Below are 24,038 nucleotides of genomic sequence, written 5' to 3' on the forward strand. Positions count from 1 at the left end.
AATCTCATTAACACTTGTTTTTTTTCATCTTTGGAAATGAAAATGATAGTAATGCTTACCCCACAATAAGCCTTGAAGCATAAATGATCGAGAGTAATATTTATAAATTATAAAGCCCCATGTACATACTCATAATTGATAATTATTCTAATGCCTGCATTTCTCCTCTACCTATCTGACCCATGGCCAGGACTTTCATAAGGGAAGAAGGAATACAGGCTATGATTGCCATATGTTCACAGATTAACTGAATGCCTCCAGATTGGAGTGTTTCTTGCATCCACTCATCCATCCATCTATCCACCCACCCATCCATCCATCCATCCGTTCACTATGCATTTACTGAGCTGTAACCATGTGCTATCACTCTGCTATGCATAAAGCTTTCAAAAATCAGTGCCATGGTTTCTCAGAGATTTCTGAATATGTGCATGTGAAGAACTCAACTCAGCTTTCTCGTGTTCTCAACGTCTCCTTAAACCTGAGGAGTGACGACATAGAAAAAAGAAAAAAATGTTAGAATTATTCAGGTGACACATTGTTTTGGACATTTTCCAAGCAGGATAATTATCTAAAATCAGGCTGACATTTATATCTCTAGCCTCCCATGCTTGTTAAAAGACTTTTCTTGCTGAAATACTCATTGAGCTAAATTTCATCTAACATCTGGCCATTGTATAAATATAGCAATGAAAACATGTCTTGTTGCCTACACAGTAGGTATAAATTTTAAAAATCCAATTAGTGTTTTATTCTTTCTGTGTATTTTTCTTTTATTTTTCTTTAGCGTTTGAGCCAATTTCAGCCTCCTCACTGAAACTATAAGAATTCAAATATTTAGCACACATCTACACAACAGGAAAAACCAACTGAATTGAGGAATAGTGCTTTGTAGTATTTCCTAGTGATTGTAAGATATTCCTTAAGTTCTTTATTCATTCATGCAACCGGCATATATTGAGCCAAATGTCAAGCCTGGTGCTCAATGCTGAGGGTGAGGGATACGGAATAAATAAAATACCATCTTAGCCCTTGAGAAGTTTAGTACCTAGCAGGGCAGACGGATACCTATACCAACTGTTTTCCTACAATGTGGAATATTGCTATTGCTCTATTGACGAACATGGGCAAATGCTGTAAGAGAGGTACCTATCCACCTGGCTCCTAAGGCATCGCTCACTACTCATCTGATGGGTTGCACACTACATAAATGATTGTCCTCAATCCTTCCCTGAGGGTCTCTAACCTCTCAAAATGGAGGAGCCTCTCAAACGAAGAGCCCAAGGGACTACTCACTGTGCCTACAGTACTCACTGTGCCTACATTATCCATCTGGGTGGGCACAATCTAGCAAATGCCTTGGGGATGGATCATGTATTTGGCAATACCAGCCTCATCTGAGTCACAGTTGTTAAAGTCTTCACTTCTAGACTCACTGTAATGACAGTTGATAGTCAATGGCCTATTTTGCCTAGATGTGAACATTTACAAGTAAGCCCGCTAAAGCATAATTTTTACTGCGTGCACCAGGACCTACCACAAGGCATCCTCTGCACGCTTTAAAAAAATGCATATTATTATACAGATTTCGCCACTCTTTCATTTGGTGTTGACTACACTCAAAAATCTAAAGGGCGCTCTTAAGATATAGTTGGAAAAACTTGAAAAAAAATGTTCAAACATTATCAAATGCAATGCTTACCTTTTAAACATTAAAAGTTTATTTGCACAAACTTAGTAGTATGAGATACAACATAGTTCATGGAAATCAGCCACAATGCTAATGCTTACTAGATTATTCCAAACATTAGACATTACAGTTTAAATCTCAACATTAGCTCTGACGTTGGAATAACATTTCAGTTAATAAATAATTGTGAATATGACCATATGTTCAGTTTATTCTCAGCAGTTTATCATGAATTACAATCATGATTTGGGTCATAAAAGTGATAAACAATTATGTCTTCACAAATTGCATGTTTATTTAATTAATCCTGAAGAGAATCTAAAAATATATTCTGATAGGTTATATAAATTAGGTGTATTTTTTAGCTTTTGGATTTTAACATGCCTGGGTAACACTGGAACTACTTTCATAGGGTACGGGCATTTGCAAAAGTGAGTGGCCACAGTTTTTTCAGCCCTGAATTAAATGCCTTCTATGTATTTCAGAGAACTATGAATTCAAAAGTTACTGTTATTTTGGGGTGATCTATAAAGTAGTATAATACCAATGCACGCACACAAAATTTGTGGTAAAGAAAGTGAGTTTTGTTCATTATACTTTCCAGATAGTAGTCACGTCTTCCTAATAATGTTGTTGCCATAAACATATTAGGAAAGACAGAATAAGATAAGATATATATTAGATATAAGATATTTATAAGATATTCTGAATTTGCACAATCTATAGTGCTTATAATGAGAAGTCATATTGGCCTTATATTGTCTTTTAAGGGTATCTCTTGAGCTCCTACTGTTATCTTCAGTTGTCACAAAGGCAATGGCTCTGTCGAATGCTGACAACATGTGGGGATAGTGTCAACATCCTGCAACAAAGGGCCTCGCCAGGATCAATTTTAGCATTTGAATTTGCTACTCTGTTTTGGAATTTTCCTGTTCATTATTGAATTTATTTATTTATTTATTTATTACCTTTTTTGAAATGTTTATTTATTTTTTAGAGAGAGAGAGAGAGCAGAGCATGAGCAGGGGAGGGGCAGAGATAGAGGGACACAGAATCTGAAGCAGGCTCCGGCTCTGAGCTATCAGCACAGTGTCCGATGCAGGGCTTGAACCCACTACTGTGAGATCATGACCTGAGCTGAAGTCAGATGCCTTACCCACTGAGCCACCTAGATGCCCCTGCTCATTATTGAATTTAAACCGGTAAGTAAGTTGCCTGGTTTCTTGGCCTAAGAAGAATATTATGTGCTATTTGGTATCAGACTTCTAATAATTAATCAGGTAGTTTAATGCTATCATATATGTTATTCAAATATTTCTAATCTCCTTGTAAAATTTTCTAGACTGAGTGGCAGCTGTAGCTAGTACCTATCAACTGCATAAGGACAAGAGTCAGAAAGTGTAAGAATTTATGAAAACCATCAAATAGTAGAAACAAAGTGTAGGGATCTTACATTTAGGCAATGAGTTAGGTACCAGAAAATACTTCCTTCCAGTGTAAAAGTTTAGGACTCTTTGAAGACAATGTCCAGTTCAACAGTGAAAAAATACATTCCAGTTCTGGGCCCCAAATATTTAAGAAAGCCCCCCCCCCCCGAACGTAAAAATGACTCTTTATCTTTTTGTACACCTTTTGACAAACTATGTATCTTTTCAGTGTAGGGACCATCTTACAATTTGGGACGCGTGTTGTATTTTTCCATAGGGAAGAGGCGGTTGGCATTGCTTCCTGGCTTGGTATAATTCATTTATGTCCTTCCAGTTTTTTCTCTCTGATCTCTTTTCTGTATATCTGTCAGCAGCACTCTCCTGGGAGCAGCACGATGCACTTCATTAATAAGAAGGGATTAAAGGAAAAAGCCCTCGTCTCCTAATACACTTGGATAATTTGGTGCCATCCACAAGGCAATAGACCCCTGCTGCATAGATGTCATTAGAAAGGTACAATTTCATTACTTTTTAGTGGCAAAGCCTTGAGTGAAATACAAAATATGTTGTCTCATATGCAGGGGAAAAAAAGTGCTAAAGCTTTCATTCACTTCACGCCTCTAAAATAGTAGAATGCAAAAATATATTTTATGGGTTTTGCATTTATACTGCCTTCCCTTAGTAGTCCTTGAAATCAAGCTTTTATTAAATACTGAGCAAAATCAAGGTTAAAAGAAAATTATTTACATTCTTAAATCCTAAATGAAATTCATGTATTTTTATTAACTAACACATACCTACTAAGTGCCAGGCACTCTATGGAAAACAAACTACAAAAACATCATTCATGCCTTTTTTTTTTTTTATTACAGCACTAACCTATTAAATACTCTAACTGGAAGTGAGTATAAAAGTGAGTGCATAAGAAGTAAACCATATGGCTGAATAAAAATGATTGTAAGCCAGTAAATTGTAAGCGTATTCAAAAAAATCTGTTTAACTTTCCCTTGCTAACCTCGCTTCCTTTTGAGCTAATATGCTTGCCGCTGGTTGATAGAATTATCTTTTGAGCTGAACACCAACCCCCCACCCTCGCCCCTATTTTAAGCCTTTAGTGGTATTTTGTGCAAACATTTGAACAGAAAAGTCACAAGCCATCCTTAGAATCTCACCCTACTTCTATAGAAGCAGCTCCAAACAGGAAAGGATGGGCCTCACTGGTGGAGGGTGTGGTTGGCCACACACCTGAGAAAGGCACCTGGGATTTAGGAATCTGCCATTAAAAAAAAAAAACAAAAAAAAAACAAAAAAAAACAAAAAAAAAAACCAAAAAAACAAAAAACAACCCACCAACGGCACTCCCAAGCGCTGCACTGGAGTGATGACTCCCTGGGAACCTTGCGCATCACTTTCCTAGCACCGAAGAGAATCAGGTTTAACAGTGGTCCATTATCTCACTGCCACAGACACACAACTGCCATTAACACTAAAAAGTGGCACACAGTTGGAACTACGCGTGGGAGAAGAAAGTCCTTGATTATCAGCTTATTTTAAGCCATTCTTTGCAGTAATGGGTGTTTGTTCCACTACTAGCTTTTGTTCGGTGAAATTGACATTTGCAGCTCTTTGTCTAAGATAAAGTTTAGGTTAAGATGATAGAGACTGGGGTTTCCAGAGACCATTCTCCCAACTTAAGGCACAGCAGTACAGGAAGAGCAAAGTATTCTGACAAACGAGTCCGTAATGAAAATACTTTAAAGATGTATTTCATTACGATGTACAATATCTCTACAAATAAACGATTGGTCATCTAGTCAGCTTTGAATGCAGAGTGTTCTGATACCTTCTCCCTTTAGTCTGCAACCATGGCCTTCCTTGTCTCTCGTGCATTTTAATTCATTAAAATATCATCACAGGCACGGTGAAGATTATCACCAAATCTCATGAGAAGTGACAGAGTGCAGAAACGGGGACAGGGACAGCCAGTTTTTATCTTTCAGAGTGAGCAGAGCTTAATCACAAAAAGTCAGGATTCAGCTAGTTATGTTCTTGTTATCAAAAGGAAATCTCAGCTAATGTTTAAATATAGATGACCAAAGTCACAAACAAAACCCCTAGTTTTGCCAATAAATTAAAAAATATAAGCAAAATGGTTAAGTAGTTAAAAGCATAGATTGTTAACCTCATGTGGTGTATTTGAGGATGCGCACTGAAAACAGATCAACTCTTTGATTCCAGAATATGGATTGCCTCTTTCCTTATGATTTTTTTATAATGGTAATTTTTCCTCCACTCCCATAAGATCTGTGAGTCTGTTTGTCCTGAATCTTTATAGGTATTTCTTACGATTTGGATATTTTATCAGATAGAACTAAAAAATATAAAGGGTTTCCGAACATTCTTCAAATTTCTGGGCTTTCCACATTACCCTGGGCACTGAAGAAGAGGAAGGAATATTATGAATTAGAGTTCAGGTTGAAAGCTGGGTATTTGAAATATAAATGGAAATAATTCATTAGCAATGACCCTTGTTAATATTCTTTTGCCGAGGTAGTTTTTAAGAGGGGGCTGCCCACAAAAGAGCTTGTTATATTTCCTCTGTTGAATGTGCACGATTCTGTGGCACATTGTTTTGGCTTACTGGAAAAAACACTCAAACAAGGATTGACAAATACCGGTTTCATGGTAGAGGAGGAATAAGCTGATAGGTATGTCTATAAGTTCTGTCAGGCAAGACTTAACCAAATCTTGATACTCATTTTAAACTGATAATTAATGAATGGCAACAAGATAAACTAGATGCCTATTTGCTCTGGGGACACTTTAAAAAGACCTCTTTTTTTAGATTTGGAATTCACAATAGGTTTCTTCCATTCCTCCTTGGTAGAATAGTGAAACATTTCTTGTCTAGACTGAATAATGAGGCAAGAAACAATGACCCTGTGCATGTCTAATTTATAACAAATCTGTTTCCTTAATGGGTGGAAGGAAATCTGAGGACAGTTCTAAGTGTTCTTGTCTGCTTTCAGTGCCATCTTCTAGTCATACTGAAGACAACACCTCTCCGGACGGGTCTTTCCCCTTCTTCTCCTCTCCCCGGTCAATGTCAATCACGTGCACCACTCCAGGTTTTAGGATCAGGTCATCAGTCTCTACCTGACTCCTGTTGTCCTCCACTTCCATGTAACTCCCTTTTGTTTGCTGGGCAGCTTTGCTGAAGGCTTCTTTAAAACGACGTTTGAGTTCAACATCTGGACAGAAGACATACTCGTAAAGGCCACCGGCGAGGACAGCTCCTATTATTGGTCCAACCCAATATATCTGGAGGAAAAGATGGAAGCATTATAGAATGAGCATGGAGTAAAACTATTCCTTTGAACGACTCGTGAATAGAGAGCTTAGCTGGTTTACATTAAGAAAACAAATGTGTCGTGTGGAAGAAAGCAGAATTGGAAGCACTATAAGAGAATACATCAAATGCACACCAGAGATCCATAAACTGCTAAATAACATTTGAACAGAAAACAAGGAGACTGTTTTCTCTTTTCTTGCTTTCACTAATTACTTTCTTTCCATTTTCTGAGAGTCCTTAAAGTCAAGATAGCTCTTCTTTAGGGGCGTCTGGGTGGCTCAGTCAGTTAAGCATCTGACTCTTGGTCTCGGCTCAGACATCGGGCTCTGTGCTCACAGCACGGAGCCTGCTTGGGATTCTCCTTCTCCATCCCTCTGCCCCTCCCCCTCGCCCACATGCATGTGCACGCGCTGTCTCTCGAAAGAAATAAAGGAACATTAAAAAACATATTAAGAAAAGGTAGCTCCTCTTTGGTGGTACTGCACACTAAGTAGATGCAAAGAATTCTTCAAGTAAAATAGAAAAAAATTTCTAGAGAGTTATCTTATTTTCTTAATATTGCCATCATACATTGGCTTTCTGCATAATTGTGACCAATATACAGCTTTTATCAGTTGAGTTTTAGTTGTTCAGTGGAGCATGATAAATGGAATCCCAGCTCCACCGCTTAGTAATTTGGTCAGTTTTTGTGTCAATTACTTGACTTCTTAAACCTTAATTTCCTCATCCGCAAAGTGGGAATTGTAATAATACGTACCTCATGGACTGTAAAAATTAAATTGAAACAATACTTGTAAAGTATTTGGTGGTTCTAATTTCATAGCAACCGGCTTCATTCCATGCTTCCTAGGCAGTTCAAAGTTGTATGTGAACAGGCTGGAGATAAGTCATTTTCTGTTTGTTACATGCTTTTCTTTCTTAAAAAATTTTTTTTTAATGTTTATTCATTTTTGAGAGAGAGATAGAGCTCATGAGCTCTCCTGCTCATGATGTTACATGCTTTTCTTTCTTAAAAAAATTTTTTTTAATGTTTATTCATTTTTGAGAGAGAGATAGAGCTCATGAGCTCCCCTGCTCATGAGCTCTCTTTCTTTCAAAAATAAATAAATAAATAAATAAATAAATAAATACACAAAGAAACCAGTACTGAGTTTATGGATGGTGGTTAGTTGAGGCTTAGCAATTCCATAGGATTTTTCATCCAACATGGAAGCTTTTTATCGTATCGTTATTGTATCTAGAAAAAACTCAGTTTTGAGTTTCGGTAAACTTCAACATTTGCTTTAGAGCACGTATATGCTGCAGAATATTTGACATTCATTCAACAGATTCAATTAGGCAACAGAAACCTTGTTTGTTGAGCTGGTTGTACTTAGCACTTTTCTTGTATTAACTCACATAATTCAAACAGCAACCTTTGAGGTACATATTATTATTATCCCTCTTTTATGAGTAAGAAAACTGACACCCTGAGTGGATAAGAAGCTTGCTTAGGAGTTCATACTTAACAAGTGCTTGAACTGGGATTTGAGGTCTTTGTGATTTCAAACCTCTCTTTTGAACTATTGCACTGTTTTCCATGATACTGCACTTATCTCATTTGAAAAAAATAGGAGAAATGCTTTTCTGGCTTAAGACACTTTCTGGAAGTTAATTCCACTTAGCATCCTCATTGCAAAATCTAAAGACAATTCAAAATTTAAGCTGGAGATGAGCACATATACTTAACGTGGAAAATACTGGTAGAGTGGTTGTGAGCACCAAGCTCCTATCTTGAACAGAAAGAAACCATGAAAGAGTTGCCCTTTCAAAGGAGAAATGAGAGCCCTCCTCTAAATGTCTTTGCTCTCTGTTCCTTTGGTAAGAGCTCATGACATATGGTCTATTCCACATGCTACAACTCCCACAAGGGAAACAAGGGTCTGCTAAATAATTATGATGCATTCCCCAAACACCTATGAAGAATACATCTGGCCACACGCTCTTCAAAAAGAGCAAATCTCAGTTTCAAGTTGCTATTCCAAAACAAAGTCAAAATGTACTTTAAAATGACTCTCAAAATGTATAAAGGTAAATAATTTTTATTGCTACAAATATAGATGTTATGTAAAGCATCAAGGTGAAAACTAAAACAATGTCATTACACTACCTAGAAAATTCACCATTAATATTTTGATGTTATTCTAGTCTATCAACCAATCAATCAATCAATCTGCAAATATGCTGTAAATTAGTTCTAAAATTCACACAATTATTGCTACAGAACAGACATTCATGTTCAGTAGGATTAAGTTTGTTATAAAATAGCTCTGCAATAAGGGGAAACCTTTCATTCAGTCAACAAGGTAAAAAGTTTCCCACTATTTGAATTTTAGCTAGCTTACCACAACCAGTAGGTAATTATTAAAAACATACATTTTCACGCCCATTTTAAAGTCCTCATCCATAAAATTAAAAGTTGCTATTTTTCTAAATTTTAATTACAAAAAAAGTTTGAATGTAAGAAGTTGAACTTCCAATTGTACTTCTACCATAATTAACTATATGCTGTCCATTAAAATGTTCCACTCATGTCAACGTGGCAAACATTTTGAGACATAAACGGAAACATCAGTGGCAAAATGACCAATCTCATGGATGGTATTACTGACATTCATTGTATAGCTGGGTGCAAAATCTTGCTTTGAACTCTGACGCTCGTTCTTTCACGATTGAAATTACTTTTTTTTTCTTTAAAAATTTTCTTTAACGTTTATTTATTTTTGAGACAGAGAGAGACAGAGCATGAACAGGGGAGGGTCAGAGAGAGGGAGACACAGAATCTGAAACAGGCTCCAGGCTCTGAACTGTCAGCACAAAGCCCGACGCGGGGCTCGAACTCACGGACCGCGAGATCGTGACCTGAGCCAAAGTCGGCCGCTTAACCGACTGAGCCACCCAGTCACCCCTGAAATTACTTTTAAAGACTCAGTACCCTTTTCTGTCAGTGCCCCTAGTAATGGTGCCATATCCTCTTACTGGCAATGTGCACTGCGGTTGAGTGGATGTAACTGGGTCAATAACCGCTGTATGAATGAGATTCAAACACGAGTGACATGTTGTTACGGTCATGAATTAAAACTAAAAGTTGCGAAATAGCATTCACAACATATAAGTGACAACGGGAGTTAACCTTATTTGAGGCTGGCAGACGTAAGTCCCATATCTCATATTTGTATTGGTTATTAGAAGTTGGCATGTGAGTGGCCTTAAAACTGCTGCATTATTCATTTAAGGGATTTAAATGCCTGTGTTGTAAGAAACAATTGAAATAAAATTGATTGTGATATTTAAAAATGGATATCACTGCTCTCTGGAAGCGCTGCCACCGCATTATTAAGTAGGTTAGCCAGTGAGACTGGAAAGTGTGCCTCTTCTAAAGTCATTTGTGTGTCCAGGTACGGTTACGGTGACAATAGCATAAACATTTGCAACATCTAGTCCTCTCCATCTGTAGTTCAAGTGCTCCCAACTCACATACTATTAATTGGGTCCATGCTTTTGTAAACAAAAACGATAAATATTTTTGCTCTGGGCATTGCTTTTAAGCATTTCTTTCCTCTTCTTCTTCTTCTTCTTCTTCTTTTTTTTTTTATTTCTTGGTAGGTATATATTTTGTCATTGCCAGGAAGGCTTTACATTCAATTACTTAAACACTATATTCACCACACTATCCTGATTTTCACTTGTTCCACATTGGCAGCCTCCATGCACAATATATTCTGCTTCAGTCTATCAGATACGGTGCCCAGAGCAGTGCTTATTTAAAAAAAGAAAGGCTATTACTGAAGACCCACGACAGATATAAGGTGAGATGTTCTACTGTAGATATGTGCTTGTCTCTCCCTGGTCTTTATGAAAGATGTAATAAAGTGGAGGGGGTGGGGGTCAAGGTTGAGAGGAAGTAAGAAAACTAGCGGGCAAAGAAAAAAAAAGAGCTACATGGGCAATTGTTAACTGCAGGAGGACAGGTACTATCGACATGATGGTTACCCAGTGGTTTTCCCAATTTCCCATGATAACCGCAGGTCCAAAGGATCGGGCAGGGTTCATGCTGGCACCAGTGTAATTGATCTATAGGGAAAACAACAACAACAAAAAACGACAACTTCAGACATTGCTGAAACAGGGCTAGTAACAGGAAGCATTCATTGCAATTTGCTACCATTTGCCAAGTCAGTTAGAGGAACTGTCAAGACGTTAGCAGCCATATCAACCTTCTCATCATAAAGTTAGCAAAATCATCACCTAACGTGGACAGACGTGGCTGGATACTAAAGAACTACAGCTGTAAAACACAATATCTTTAGGCCAGCTCTAGGGTGATGATAAATGAAATGAATCAATTATTTAAATGGACTTGGAAACTTACTGCAAATAAATGTCCAATTGCCACAGAAAATCCAATTGCTAAAGCTACTGAACCAGTGACATCAGTCCGTTTGGAATCACAGCTGGCAAAAATAGTAAACACCAGCTGAAATGTGATTATCAACTCCACCAGGAGACCGTGACCAGCAGAAAGACTTCCATGAACCTAGAAAGAGAAAAATGCTCTATCTGAATTGAAGCATGATTACATTTTCTATGAGAACATATTATTGTGAAAGGCATATTTCATCACTGGAAAAAGCAATGGTTAATTTGAGTCATCTATTCTACCCCATGAGTGAGACACCCGCCCCCCCACTCCCCACCGGCTGCATCCAAAAAAAAAAAAAAAAAGGAATAAATTTCCACTCATTTTGGGCCATCACAGATAATTAATTACTCTTACAATGACCAAGCGGGAATTTGTGCTGAATGTCCTTTTCTACAAAGGAAGCAAAATGTGCCACTGCTGCACTTAACTTATAAAGGAGTTTCTTGAGAGTCTTGTAATTTTATAAGGCAATGATTAAATCCATTAATTAGGTTTAAATTAATTAATATATATTTCAATTAAAATTTAAACTGTGTGCGGTTTTTAAATCAATCTGGTGCTGAGCTAACAACTGATACTCCTAATCAGTTAAGAACAAAACTAGGATCAAATGCCAATTTATTTTTTTAAGTGTGGTCCTTGATGTAGATCATCTTAAGTCTCACGAACATGACAAGAAACAAAATTTAGTGAGTCAACCAATGGCTGTAATAAAAATTCCTTAAGCTAAATATATAGTCTAGTATAGTCACGGGGATGGGAGCGAGAGAGAGAAAAAAACAACACCATTTTTGTGTCACCTAGACTTAATAATATTGAAGTCACTCCATATAGCAAACGATGATAATATATGGATACGCTCAATGTTGCTGGGATCAGTTTCCCCCCTGTCAAGAATCACCAGAAATTCCCTGGGAATAAATTTGCAATTTTAGAAAAGTCTCTCAGGCCACCGGGGTGGCATTTAGCAGAGTCTGCAAGAAGCTTGGAATCCTAGTTTGAAAATGAGAGCTAAAGATGCTACCGTGGTGACCCCCAAGCCCCCCACCACACTGGGAGGTGTGACGAGGTAGAGAATCCCAGCTCCGATGATGGCGCCCAGGCACTGCGCGGCGACGTAGAAGACAGACTTGGCGATGCTAATTTTCCTGGTGCACACCATGGCCACTGTCACAGCAGGGTTGATGTGGCCACCGCTGATGTGGCCAAAGCACTGTACCATAGTTGCAATGCTGAGCCCAAAGCAAAGGGAGATGAGAACCATGTCGACAGGTAAGGGCTTTTCCGTTCCACCCCAGTTGATGGTGGATCCCAGGCTGAGGAGAACAAAGATAAGCATGGCCAGAAATTCCGCTGTGACTGCCTTCCAGAAAGCTTGAGTCCAGACCCCTTTGAAGGCCACCATGATGCTCTCTCTTCTACACAAAGGTCCACACTTACTGAAAAGAAAACAAGTTGATATCAGAAGCTATCAAACCAAGGTTCGTGAATTTGGGTGAAGACTCGGGGCCTGTAGTCTTGCCCTTCTGTGGGGAAGGGCCCCCTCAAAGGTTATTTGATACCAGGAAAGAATGCTTCCAGAAAACCTTCTTAATTAACGAATTAATTGTCCCCTGTTATTCTAGCCTCCTTTTATCTAACATTCGAAGCTCAGCCAGTTTCCCTGATTTGCCCCTAAAAAGGAAAATGTCTAAATCAAGTTTCTTAAAGAATTAAGAATGAAATGTATTTACCTCCCAGCAAGAGCTAATTGCCTCAGAGCAAGGTTTTGAGTTTCAGTGTACTTTTAACATGCTGTTTATATTTTGAACGTAAAGCGATTCAAAAAAAGGAGGGGGGGGGTCATTTGCAGTTTTGCACTTTATTGCTCAAAATGGCATTCTGAAAGTGGATCTGTGGAGCGTGATTCTCCTCTGCCCCAGCAGACACTGCGGATTTAGAGGAGAGGCCAGCGAGGAGGCCGGGAATGTCGAAGTCTGTCTTTCCAGAAGGTGAAGTCGTTAGGGGGCGGGGAGCTGGCTGGGGCGGTGGGAACCCGCGGGGCCTGAGCCGGGGCAGGGACGCTCCCTCCGTCTCCCCTGAGGGCCTGGACGCGCGGCACTAGGACGCGTCGGCCGCGGGCCCCGGGCCCCGGGGGAGCGGCCACCCCCGGGCCGGTGCCAGGCCCCGGGGCAGCGGCCAGGTGGACAAACAGCAGCCTCCAGGCGCGCGCCCCGCCCTCGTCCCCGGCGTCCCCGCGGCCACGCCTGGGAAAGCTGCATCCTGGCTCCGCGGTGCTTCTGCCCTGCGAGGGGACAGTCCCTCCTGGCGCCTGACCCTCCCTCGACTCCTGACGTTACCCTTCAGAGACACCTTCTCAATGTGATCCCGGAGGCGGGAGTAGGAGCCCCGGGCACCCCGCCCGCGCCCTCCAGGGGGCAGCCGAGTGCGGGGACGCAGAGCCCCGCGGGGTGGCGGGGGCGCGGGGCAGGGCGCGGGGGGGGGGGGGGGGGGACAGTGGTCCTCAGAGCAGAAGGCTCCACGGACAGCGACCGTTCTCCAGCGTCTTCTTGGCGGCCGTCTCCTACTTCTGCCTGGCCCTGAAAGTCGGGGGGCTTGCCACTTCTGGGGGATCTTGTGTCAGCGGGGACCTGGGTGGGGAGCGGGGAGGAGGGTGCGGTACAGCAAGACAGCCACCGAGAGGGAACACTTTGTTCCTCCAGTCTGTTTTCCTCATACTGTCTGAGGATCTTTGGAGCTGAGAAAGGATGGGGTTTGAGGATATTAATGCCCAGTGCTCATTTGGGCAAGAAATGGCTAGAATTCCCGATGTGGGGGTCAATGACACTGGTTACTCCATTATTCAAGGCATTTGCTCTTATCCTTTGCCTGTTAGAGTCGTGAGAGCGAAGGAGTGTGGAGGACATTTAGCAGAGACTCTGATCACCAGAGGACAATGAAAAGGGTTAGGCAAGAAAGTCAAGCATTTGAACACATTAGAGTTATTAGAGCTTTCTCCTTGATGGATTATTGAAGAGGAACCGCCCCTCCCGCCCCCCCCCCCCCCCTTATTGTCCCCAGGAGCCTGGGTTCTGGATGAACAGTAGGGAAATGCTGTGCCAAAAAAGGGCTAGGGGAACTCTCCCTTGACCTTTAGGATTTCAAGTCAGCTTCTGCTTTGATATGGGGCTTTGCCTCAGAGTTGGAAAGAGAAACTCATTTTCTGCCCAAGGCGGGGGTGGGGGGGGGCTCCAGAAGGGGGACAGCCAGCCCTGTCCCAGGTGTCCCTTGCCTGTGAGCTCCTCTAAGTGAATCATGTAATTACAAGAAAACCCAGCTGGGAGGACAATGACATCATATTCCCTAGAGGAAGCGAAAATAAAGAGACAAAACAGCACTTGGAACAGGACAGGGAGTATGCTCTGGGAGAGACATTAAAAATATCCCAAAGGGGAGAAACTCCAAGAACTTACAAATTGAAAAAGAAGCTAGGAAGGTGGCTTCTGAACTCACCAGCAGCCCTCGGCCGCAGCCGGAATGGGGGAGGGGGGGAGGGCAAGGTACCGCCACAGGTGCTGGTCGTCTGTGACTGGATTAAGTGGGAAAAATGAAGAGCACAAAGCAGGGAGCTAGGGAGGCTGGTGGGCAGGAAGCCTCAGGTCCCTTACGAAGGCGAAGGCGGAGGCATGGATCACCAGGAGAGGCGGGCCCTGGCAGAAGGACTCCTCCCTGCTACACCCCTTCTCCGTCACTTTCCCCAGTCCCCCCGAATTCTCTCTCCCAGCCCATTCTCTCATGCCTCTCCAGAGACCTGATTTAAGAAACTCAGTTACTCTTCCAACTTCAAATTTTCATCAGCCAGAGAAATGAAAACAACAATAACAACGACGACGACACCCCGAATAGATAAATAGGTTCCTTAACAGTGATTTTAGCTTTTTTTGGAAAGCCCACAAAATCTGATCTCCTTCCAGCGCAGACTGAACAGCCTCAGCCACGAACCCCAAAGTTTCCAGGCAGCACATACATACCCCTGACCTCCCAAGTGCTCCCTTCAGCGGAGTCTGTCATAGCTCCTGTTATTATCAGCAATGTTCCCTTATGTGTTCGCACTCACTGGAAATGGATCAACACCATTTGTTTTGCTTCCTTCGCCCCAGAACAAAGGGGGTTTGTTGATGTGCCCGGGTTGTACTGAACCGGACACATTACTTTCTAGCTGAACACACAGCCTGATCCGCTTCTGGACAGCTGAGCCTCTGGGTGAGTAATTTTTCTGATGAAAAATACTGCAGATAGATTTTACCTCCATAGGGTAATTTTCCTGTGCATGCACAGGTCTTGAATATATGGAGGCTTTTGCAGCAAAGCATCCTTTTTTCCCCCTTCTACCTTCTCTATGCCTCTCTTATGAACATGCCCAACACCCAGATCTATAAGCATCGCCTACCTGCCCTACGATTTCCTTCTAGATTCTGTCTGAGAAGGCACATATATTTATAATAAAAGAGTCAGAGTTTCATCTTTTGGCCCTGAGCTTTGTTCCCTTAAGGCAAAGAAGGACTTACCCCCACTGCCTTGCTTCAGGTCTGCCACTCATGCCTTCCCTGGCCAGAGTGCAGCTCTCATTGCCTGCCCCACAGCTCCCAGTGCACTGGGAGTCAGATTACGGCCACTTGTCTGATTGGGTTTTTGGAGTGAAGGGGTGGAAAGACTCTGTACCATGTGGCAATCGTCGAGTTATATTTGAACTTGAAATAACTTTTCTCTACCTGATCCCTGTAGACACAGGGCATTTCAGGAACACAAAACGTTTGCTTACGCTGTATTTCTTTAGCCGGTAATCTTTGAAAATGAGGACTTCCCCCAATTTGTATTTCAACTCTTCTCACCACAAAGGATTGCTGAGAATTGGTCTTGTTTGGTTGCGTGTTGTAGGCAGAATTGGGCAGCCATGAGAAAACAGATTTGTGTTATCCAGCAGTTGAGATGAATTGAGATCTGGGCTGTAGTGCATTTGCTGTTGAGGGGCTAACTATCCAATGGGTTCTATTAGAAGTTTTTGACCTGAGAAGCAGCACAACAGAGAAGTCCATGTGTAGCCTGGGCAGCTCTGATTTGGACGATAGGGAAATAGGAAAAATAGGAAACAAGACTTCCAAGGTGCTCCTCTGACTGTTACATTAATAATAATTGCTGGGTGTGGAGTAGCAAATTTAAAAATACACAGGTTGCGTGGGGACAAAAATTTTTGGAAATCGTAGGTAAATTTGATATCTACAAACCTAGGGACCAGACTGACTGCATCATTTGTGGGGCCCAGTGTGGAACGAATGCATCACAATGACAGTTTTTTGTTTTCTTGTCTCATTTGGGGACCTAAGATTTGGAAATGGGTGAAAAGCTATTAGAAAGAGGAATTAAAATTTTGAGGGTGAATGTCAGAGGAGCATTTTATTATTGTGTCAAGCATTCTCAGATAATAGAGATTGAATTTACACCCTTAAGAATGTGGTTACACACTGATGGTTGTCCATGTTGGGGGGGGGGGGGATGGTGTTGGTTTGGCCTTCTTAAAATGTGCTCCCTGAAGGTAAGAATAAATTCTGATGAGAAGTGAAGGGAGCATTTATGCAACTCTGCAAAGAATGCTTAAAACATTTCATGTTGATTCTTTTAAAAAAATTTTTTTTTAACATTTATTCATTTTTGAGAGACAGAGAGAGACAGAGCATGAGTGGGGGAGGGGCAGAGAGAGAGAGAGAGAGAGAGAGACAGAATCCAAGCAGGCTCCAGGCTCTGGGCTGTCAGCACAGAGCCCGATGTGGGGCTCGAACCCACCAACCATGAGATCATGACCTGAGGCAAAGTCGGAAGCTCCACTGACTGAGCCACCCAGGCGCCCCTCCTGTTGATTCTTAAAGCTGTTTACCGTTCCGATTTTAGAGTGCGATTTAAACAATGGGTCACAAATGTTTTTTTAGAAATTTGAAAACTTTGACTTTCTAGACACATGTGCTAATTGCTCTGACCCTACGAACACTGAGTCAGATGGGACTGTGAGGCCTATGAACCCGAGGAATGACGCTTCAGTGTTTAGATTCTTCCTTGTGAATGAAGAAGCCTGTGGTCAGTCATATCCACAGAAACCCACAAAGCGTGGTGATCCCTTAGGGCTGCCCATTGTTCAGGGGACATTTTTCAGGTCCACTTTTTGCAGGTTGCCCTAGGCTCATTAGCATTCACTCCTTGGCCTTGGCAGTTCCCGTCACCATTTTACAAAGTGCCAGCAAAAAAACTTGGTTACCACGGTTTCTCAGACTCTTTGCCTTTCTTCTGGCTGGCTGATCACCACCCTGGTAGCATGTGTTGACAGTTCAGTTCCTAAGGGATGGCTGTTCCCAACAAGGGAAGAGCCACCCTAATTGGCACCGACTTGGGCACTTATTAGTACTCTCAGCAGAGTGGCTGAAAAGTGACCAGAGATTAACCCTTCACCTACTGGGGTTAGTTTTTCTTATCAGGTATTACTTACCGTCTTTTTAATTTTTATATTTGAGGAGGAATTATTGATTCTCCTGCAACACTAATAATCGGCTGCTTGCCTGGCTTTGCTTTGGACTAGGGACAGAGTCTCCAGTAGGGTTGTCTAGGGTGATGCATGCAGGATAATGATGGAAGAAAGCAGCTTCAATGCCCTTGTGAGGTTGGTGTGGGCACCATGAGGCAAGAACCTTGGTGAACATAAGTAAGACCTTCTAAGTTGATCTGTTTTGAACTGGCCTGGACCCTGAGCCAAATGAGATTTGGAATCTAAAATTTTTTTTCCATTGCTAACTTGAAAAGGGCCTAATTCATTTAAAAATGGAATAACAGTTTACCGATTAAATCTTGACTTTCTTAATGTACAGTGCTATGATCTTTGTGGGGAGAAGGATAGTAATGTGGCACATTGATTTAAAATCAATGTTCTTGGGGCGCTTGGTGGCTCAGTTGGTTGAGCATCTGACTCTTGATTTTCCCTCAGATCGTGATCCCAGGGTCCTGACGCCAAGCCCCACGTCGGGCTCTGTGCTGAGTTCGGAGCCTGCTTGGGATTATCTCTCCCTCTGCCCCTCTCCCTAGCTCACGTGCACGCTCTTTGTGTCAAAATAAAAAATAAAATAAAATAAGATAAAATAAAATAAAATAAAATAAAATAAAATAAAATCAGTATCCTATGCCAGGCAAACTTGTGAGTTTTTCGCTGAAGAGCCTTGTGCAGTTGTAACTTAGTAACATCTGAGGAAAATGAGAGAAGAGGAAATGAACATTTCAAGAGTACTCAGCAAAAACTAGCTGATTGACACACGTTGCTTCCACATTTTTAATCTACCACACCACGCTGTTTTCTTTTGGTGCTGATGTGTATCTTTGGGATTTGTGGACTCCTTCTCCCACCCTTGCCCTCAGAACTTTTAATATTTCTTCATGTATTCAGAGATTGAAGACTAACACAAAAGCACTAAAAATGCCAGCAATGCCTCAGTGCCAGACGGAAGTGTCTCCAGGCTGGTAGGGGCATATTCAATCCTAAGTCATAAGTCTTATTTTGGTTTTCATGAATCTCAGCATCATGAATTCCCCCCAGAGCGCTTATATATCAGGATGTTCATTAAAAACAAACAAACAAACAAACAAACAGAACAACAGCAGCAGCAGCCACAACCACAACCCTCACAACAAAGGGCTTTAATAGAGCTTTGTTCCCTTTTCAAAGAGATGTTGCCCTACTGAGATGTTACAATTCGGAATGGCTTCCAGAAATACAGTTCACCACCAAAAGAGTAAAATAATAATTAAAAAAAAAAAAAAAAAACAACAAAACCATCAAGGAACCGAAACGCTTGGCTTAGTCTCACCCCAGTTCTCAGTGGGGTGAATCTGAGAAAACTCGGGTCTTTCCAATGGATGTGGCAACTTTTGTAGATAATCTCGCCCCTGCCCCCCATGCTCCGTGGATCCGGGTTTTCCCGTTTGGTACAGCAGGCACATTTTCCTTGATTCCGATCCAGCCGGACTCTGCTTTGGCTGGGGAGTTGTACTCCGCTGACATTTAAGGCAGGAATTCCCTGGGAAAATAGTCAAGAGATTCTTTTGGTGCTGCTGGCGGGGCTCCAAAGGGTTTAGGGTTCCCCACTCTAGGCGAATGGGGAGAAAGACAGGGAGGGAGGGAAAGAGAAACAGAAGGACTTTATTGAGTGACTGTATTTCATCTGAAACTTGCACAAAAAAGCAGAAATGTGGTTGGATGACTGGATACTTTTCTTCTCCCTTATCTCTCACCCAGCTATTATGACAGTTCAGAGTTTGGTTGGGCATTTTAAAGGCCACTCAGACATCCATAGTTGAAAATCAATTCTCTGGGAAGCGAAGGACTTTGGGATCTAATGGGTCAGACCAAAACGTTTTAAATGATCAATAATCGAAGTGTGGTCTGTAGTAATAATTGTTCCAACATTTAAATTAAATTTGAACATAATAAGAAGTAAGCCCCACATTTTGGTGATTATTAGCACCCATTATTCTGAAGGCTCAGAATCCTCATGTTTTTAATAGACTAACGTAGATATTCCTAGTTTCAAGAAAAGAGCAAGATGTTTACCATTCTGTGCACAAGGAAGTTGTGATTGGGCTGGGTGGGGGGGGGGGGTCGACCAAAAAACTAGGCACTTAAAAAATACTTTGGAGTAATGCTAGAAACAGAACATTTTCTAAAAAAGGAACAGAAATGGTCATAATCTGTGACCACAAAAAAAAAATGTGACTGACAGGATGAGTCACATGGATGAGACTTCTAATAATTCAGACAAAACTGAATCCTAAATCATCACAGGTCCTTCTTTTTGACCTCTGTAATTCCTTTTTTTTTTACATTCATGCCATTGGAAGAAATGTACACCTGAAGAAATTTACAGGGCCTCTTGGAGGTGGCACATTTCTTCATGACTTCGCCTCACCTGAATGTTCTTCTCCCCAGCCACACCTTGGTCTGTCTGCCTGCTGTGGGGGGTCACACTGTGGCCACATCCTGCCGGCTCCTGCCTCTCAAGAGCCAACTGAGGTGCTGTCTCGTCTCCAATCCCTTTCCCTTCTGTCTTTGCCACACGATCCTCTGACTCTCTTTTAAGCACTCCTTCACATTTATCTACTCCTGGAAGCATGCCTGTCGCCAACCAGAGCCTAGCAGTAGCCACTTGACAAACCCATAGCGACCGCAAGGCTTTGTGATACTCTGCAGTCATGACTAGATGGTGTCTTTGTCTCATTCACAAAGTGTTTCGCTGCTTTCTTTGGGTATAAGAAAGTTGTGGAGTATGCGTGTCCTGTTACCTTCCTTACTTCGATGATGATGATCATGACGATGATGATGGTGAGGACGACAGTGAAGTGCCAGCCATGATTTTGGTGACGATACGATTGTGCACGAAGAGGGGAAGGAGTGAGAGTTGGCATTCTGGACTCCATCACTTCACTGTTATTGGCTCTGGTCCACTTGACCTCCCTGAGCTACTTCTTCGTCTCTGAAATGGAATGGAGCGTTATTTGTGTCTTATCTTTTTGCAAAGCTGTGGTAAGCCAGAGTCCCTCCTCACCCCCTTCTCATTGTGGACGACCTCTGGTGTGCCTCTGCAATACTTCGGTTCCCTAAATTCCATCCCAGAATTATTCTCAGCATGCTGGAACCCCCCTGTTTATTGTCTAACTCCATCATCAGTCTGGAATCAGAGTGAGAGCAGGGAATACTTTCTTAGTCATCTCAGGGGTTAGTTAATCTTAGTAATTAATTGCTGTAACATCAGCACCTAGTGTACATCCAAGATACATTTTAAAGATGAAAAAACAGGGGCGCCTGGGTGGCTCAGTCGGTTGAGCGTCCGACTTCAGCTAAGGTCATGATCTCACACTCCGTGAGTTCAAGCCCCGCATCGGGCTCTGGGCTGACAGCTTGGAGCCTGGCGCCTGCTTCAGATTCTGTGTCTCCCCCTCTCTCTGCCCCTCCCCTGCTCATGCTCTGTCTCTCTCTATCTCAAAAATAAATAAAAACATTAAAAAAAATAAACTAATAAAAATAAAATGAAAAAACATTTTGGAATACATAAACAAGTGGATGAGGTTCCAATAAGGTCATATCAGCAGATGTGCTTTGCAAACTGAATCAGTAAATGGAAATAATGTTGATGCTGATGCTTATGATAAAAAAGTCAAGAAACTTATCCATGCCAAACCTTGAAAAAGTCATGTATCCTTTTTTTTTTTAAAGCTTACTAATTTATCTTGAGAGGTGGGGAAGGGCTGAGGGAGAGAGAGAGAATCTCAAGTGATGGTCCAAAGCCCAACTTGGGACTCGATCCCACGAACTGTGAGATTATGACCTGAGCCAAAATCAAGAGTTGGACACTTAACTGACTGAGCCACCAAGGTACCCCAAAAGTCATGTATTTTTAATCTCATTTCCTGTTTGCAGAATGAAAGTTTTTTCTAGTGCAGGTAAGAATTTAGAAATAGTTGTTAACATATGTATAGTTCTTTGAAATAAAGAGCTGGGTAACTGCCAAGTAATAACATTAATAATAAAATTTTATAAACTTCAAATGGGCATAGATAATTCTAAGGCCACATTTGAGAGTTTAAGGGAGAAGTAATGTTTTCAAAACCTTTGTTTTATAGGTTAATCCAAAATGTTTCGGTAAATTTTGTTCAAAAATAAGAAACTGACTCATATGTCATCTCCTCATTGTCCCAGAAACTCTTTGGGGATGATCGTATATGACATTTATGACTTTCACATTTCCACACAGGCCACTGAGTACTGCTAGGACAAATAACACCAATGAGGATTGATCGTTTTACAAGTGAATCATTTGTAAAGTACCCTTGTTCCTCTACCGTCACCCAGCAATCTCTCTCATCCTCCAGTCAGGAAGGAGATGGAAATTATTATCAAGCAGGGACCTTAGCTGAAACAGAATATGACTCTGGCGTTTCCTAAGCGGAGGAGACTTTACTGAAAGGATATTGAGGCTCAAAGAATTGAAGGGAGGCGGAGAACCAGCTTGCATGTGGCCACACCCCAGGCAGCTCCGGAAGCTGAGGCAGGACCCGCATTTTGGCTGCTGGGGTGGATGGCCGTCAAGAATTCCGGTTGCCTCACTGCTTCGAGAGGAAAAGTCCCTGGAGTGAGCACTCGATCTTATGTCAGGGAGAAAGATGGCTTCCTTGGGGAGAGTCACCAGGAGTTATCCTGCCACCAAGGCCACACTCAGTGAGTGAGAGGTGAAACGATAGCAGCTAACTCTTTTACATAAACTCATTTAATCCTCACCTCCCACCATTCCTGATGCCATCTCTTTCTAGTCACACGGCACTGTTAGTCTACAGGGGCCACCATAACAAAACACCACAGACTGGGTAGCTTAAACAACAGAAAGATATTTCTCACAGGCTAGAAGTCCCTGACTAGATAACTCACATTTTGTTCTTCAAAATTCAATTTAAATTTTACTTTCTCTGTAAAAACTTCCTTGTTCCTCTGATTTTATTTAGATGCTATTTCTCTGTTCTTCCACAGTGCCTTCTAAAATAGCTTTGTACCTTCCAATTTCTGAGCGTGTAAATCCAGAGTTCCTTTCATGTCCCCCCCCCAAAATACATGAGGTTCCTCAGTAAGGAGGTCCAAAAATCAAAGGCTTTTATAACCAGTACCTGACAACAAACACTAAGAATTGTGCATGAGGTTTCCAAGTAGGGTTGCATTCGTTATAAACACACTGCTTGGTAATTAATTGTTTATGTCTCTGTCTCTAACTCAAGAAAAAATTCCTCAGGGCAGAGATTGTGTGTTAGTTTTTTAACGCGACCCTGGAAAAAAGAAGGCAGTCAATACATTTTGGTTGGTTGAATGAATAAATGAATGAGTGAGGAGTTGACCAAAGTGGTTTCACATGTGTCTTGTTTTGTATGTTTATGAGATAAGCATTCGATCTGAATTATGGAGAGTTTGAGTGACCCGGAAGGTCAGAAGTTGACTGGACCAGATTTGTCATATATTATAGAAGTACATTTCCTATCTATCATGGGGGTGTTGGCTTTTTAAGAACGTTAATTTTTCAGGGGACAAGCATCCCTTTTCATATACTATCCCATCTATTTAAAAGACTTAAAAGGGGGTGGGAGGGAGGGGAGGGTGGGTGATGGGCATTGAGGAGGGCACCTTTTGGGATGAGCACTGGGTGTTGTATGGAAACCAATTTGACAATAAATTTCATATATTGGGAAAAAAAGACTTAAAAGGAAGTTTATGCTTCGATTTTCTTTTGCAAATAGAATAACAGTTTGTAGGGAAATTGGCTAATTTGGGGTTGTTTGATAGCCTTTTAACAAGCACAGAATCCTATTCCTGTTAACTGGTTAGATCAATTAAAAAAATTTTTTTTAATGTTTATTTTTGAGACAGAGGGAGACAGAGCATGAGCGGAGGAGGGGAGAGAGAGACACACACACATACACAGAATCCAAAGCAGGCTCCAGGCTCTGAGCTGTCAGCACAGAGCCCCACGCAGGGCTCGAACTCACTGTGAGATCATGACCTGAGCTGAAGTTGGACACCCAACCAACTGAGCCATCCAGGTACCCCTATTTTTTTTTAATTAGCATTTTCATTTCAACTGGGTGAGACTTTTTTAAAAAAAAGTTTAGTGAATCAGTAATGTACTGACATAATGAACGATGATGAGTCGCCCTGATACCTGAGAGTGGCTGTCCAACAGAACATTGTAACCAGATGTCAACAGTTTTATAGATCCGCTCAGTATATAGTTTATAATTTTGTTATAATAGTTTCTATGTACCAGTGTTTATAATCACCCAGAGGGACATATGAAAATCACTTTATAAACTAGCAAGAGCAATATACTTAGTATTTATTATTATTGCTAATAATTCTATTTTCAAAATGAGAGATTGTTGCGTGGAATAAATGAAAGAACTCTATGGTGTCTTGGTGGAAGCAACATTACAGCTTTCAGCAGCATATTCCATTACAGATCTCACAGAAAAAGTTTGCAAACCTCACATTGCCCTTCTCAT

General features: G+C 41.5%; 1 protein-coding gene and 1 long non-coding RNA gene across 6 annotated transcripts; one reads left to right on the plus strand and one right to left on the minus strand.

The window, feature by feature from the left end:
• Nucleotides 1-4,857: 4,857 nt before the first annotated feature.
• On the minus strand, nt 4,858-15,605 carry AQP4 (aquaporin 4). 4 transcript variants are annotated; one of them, XM_045459563.1, is made up of 5 exons: nt 15,479-15,605; nt 11,956-12,370; nt 10,881-11,045; nt 10,502-10,582; nt 4,858-6,438 (listed from the first exon to the last, which is right to left on the minus strand). In XM_045459563.1, the coding sequence occupies exons 1-5, from the start codon at nt 15,508-15,510 to the stop codon at nt 6,160-6,162; spliced, it is 972 nt and encodes a 323-aa protein (XP_045315519.1). In that variant the 5' UTR covers nt 15,511-15,605; the 3' UTR covers nt 4,858-6,159. The 4 variants fall into 4 exon arrangements, with proteins under 4 accessions (XP_045315519.1, XP_045315521.1, XP_045315520.1 ...); XM_045459565.1 differs by lacking the exon at nt 15,479-15,605 and adding an exon at nt 14,942-15,019; XM_045459564.1 differs by lacking the exon at nt 15,479-15,605 and adding an exon at nt 14,424-14,536.
• On the plus strand, nt 15,061-23,453 carry LOC123588489. 2 transcript variants are annotated; one of them, XR_006707875.1, is made up of 3 exons: nt 15,061-15,173; nt 19,842-20,523; nt 23,407-23,453. It is a non-coding gene; the product is annotated as an uncharacterized LOC123588489 (long non-coding RNA). The 2 variants fall into 2 exon arrangements; XR_006707876.1 differs by lacking the exon at nt 23,407-23,453 and adding an exon at nt 21,752-23,077.
• Nucleotides 23,454-24,038: the final 585 nt, after the last annotated feature.

This window comes from Leopardus geoffroyi, chromosome D3 (assembly GCF_018350155.1).
Source record: "Leopardus geoffroyi isolate Oge1 chromosome D3, O.geoffroyi_Oge1_pat1.0, whole genome shotgun sequence".
Taxonomy (NCBI): Eukaryota; Metazoa; Chordata; class Mammalia; order Carnivora; family Felidae; genus Leopardus; species Leopardus geoffroyi.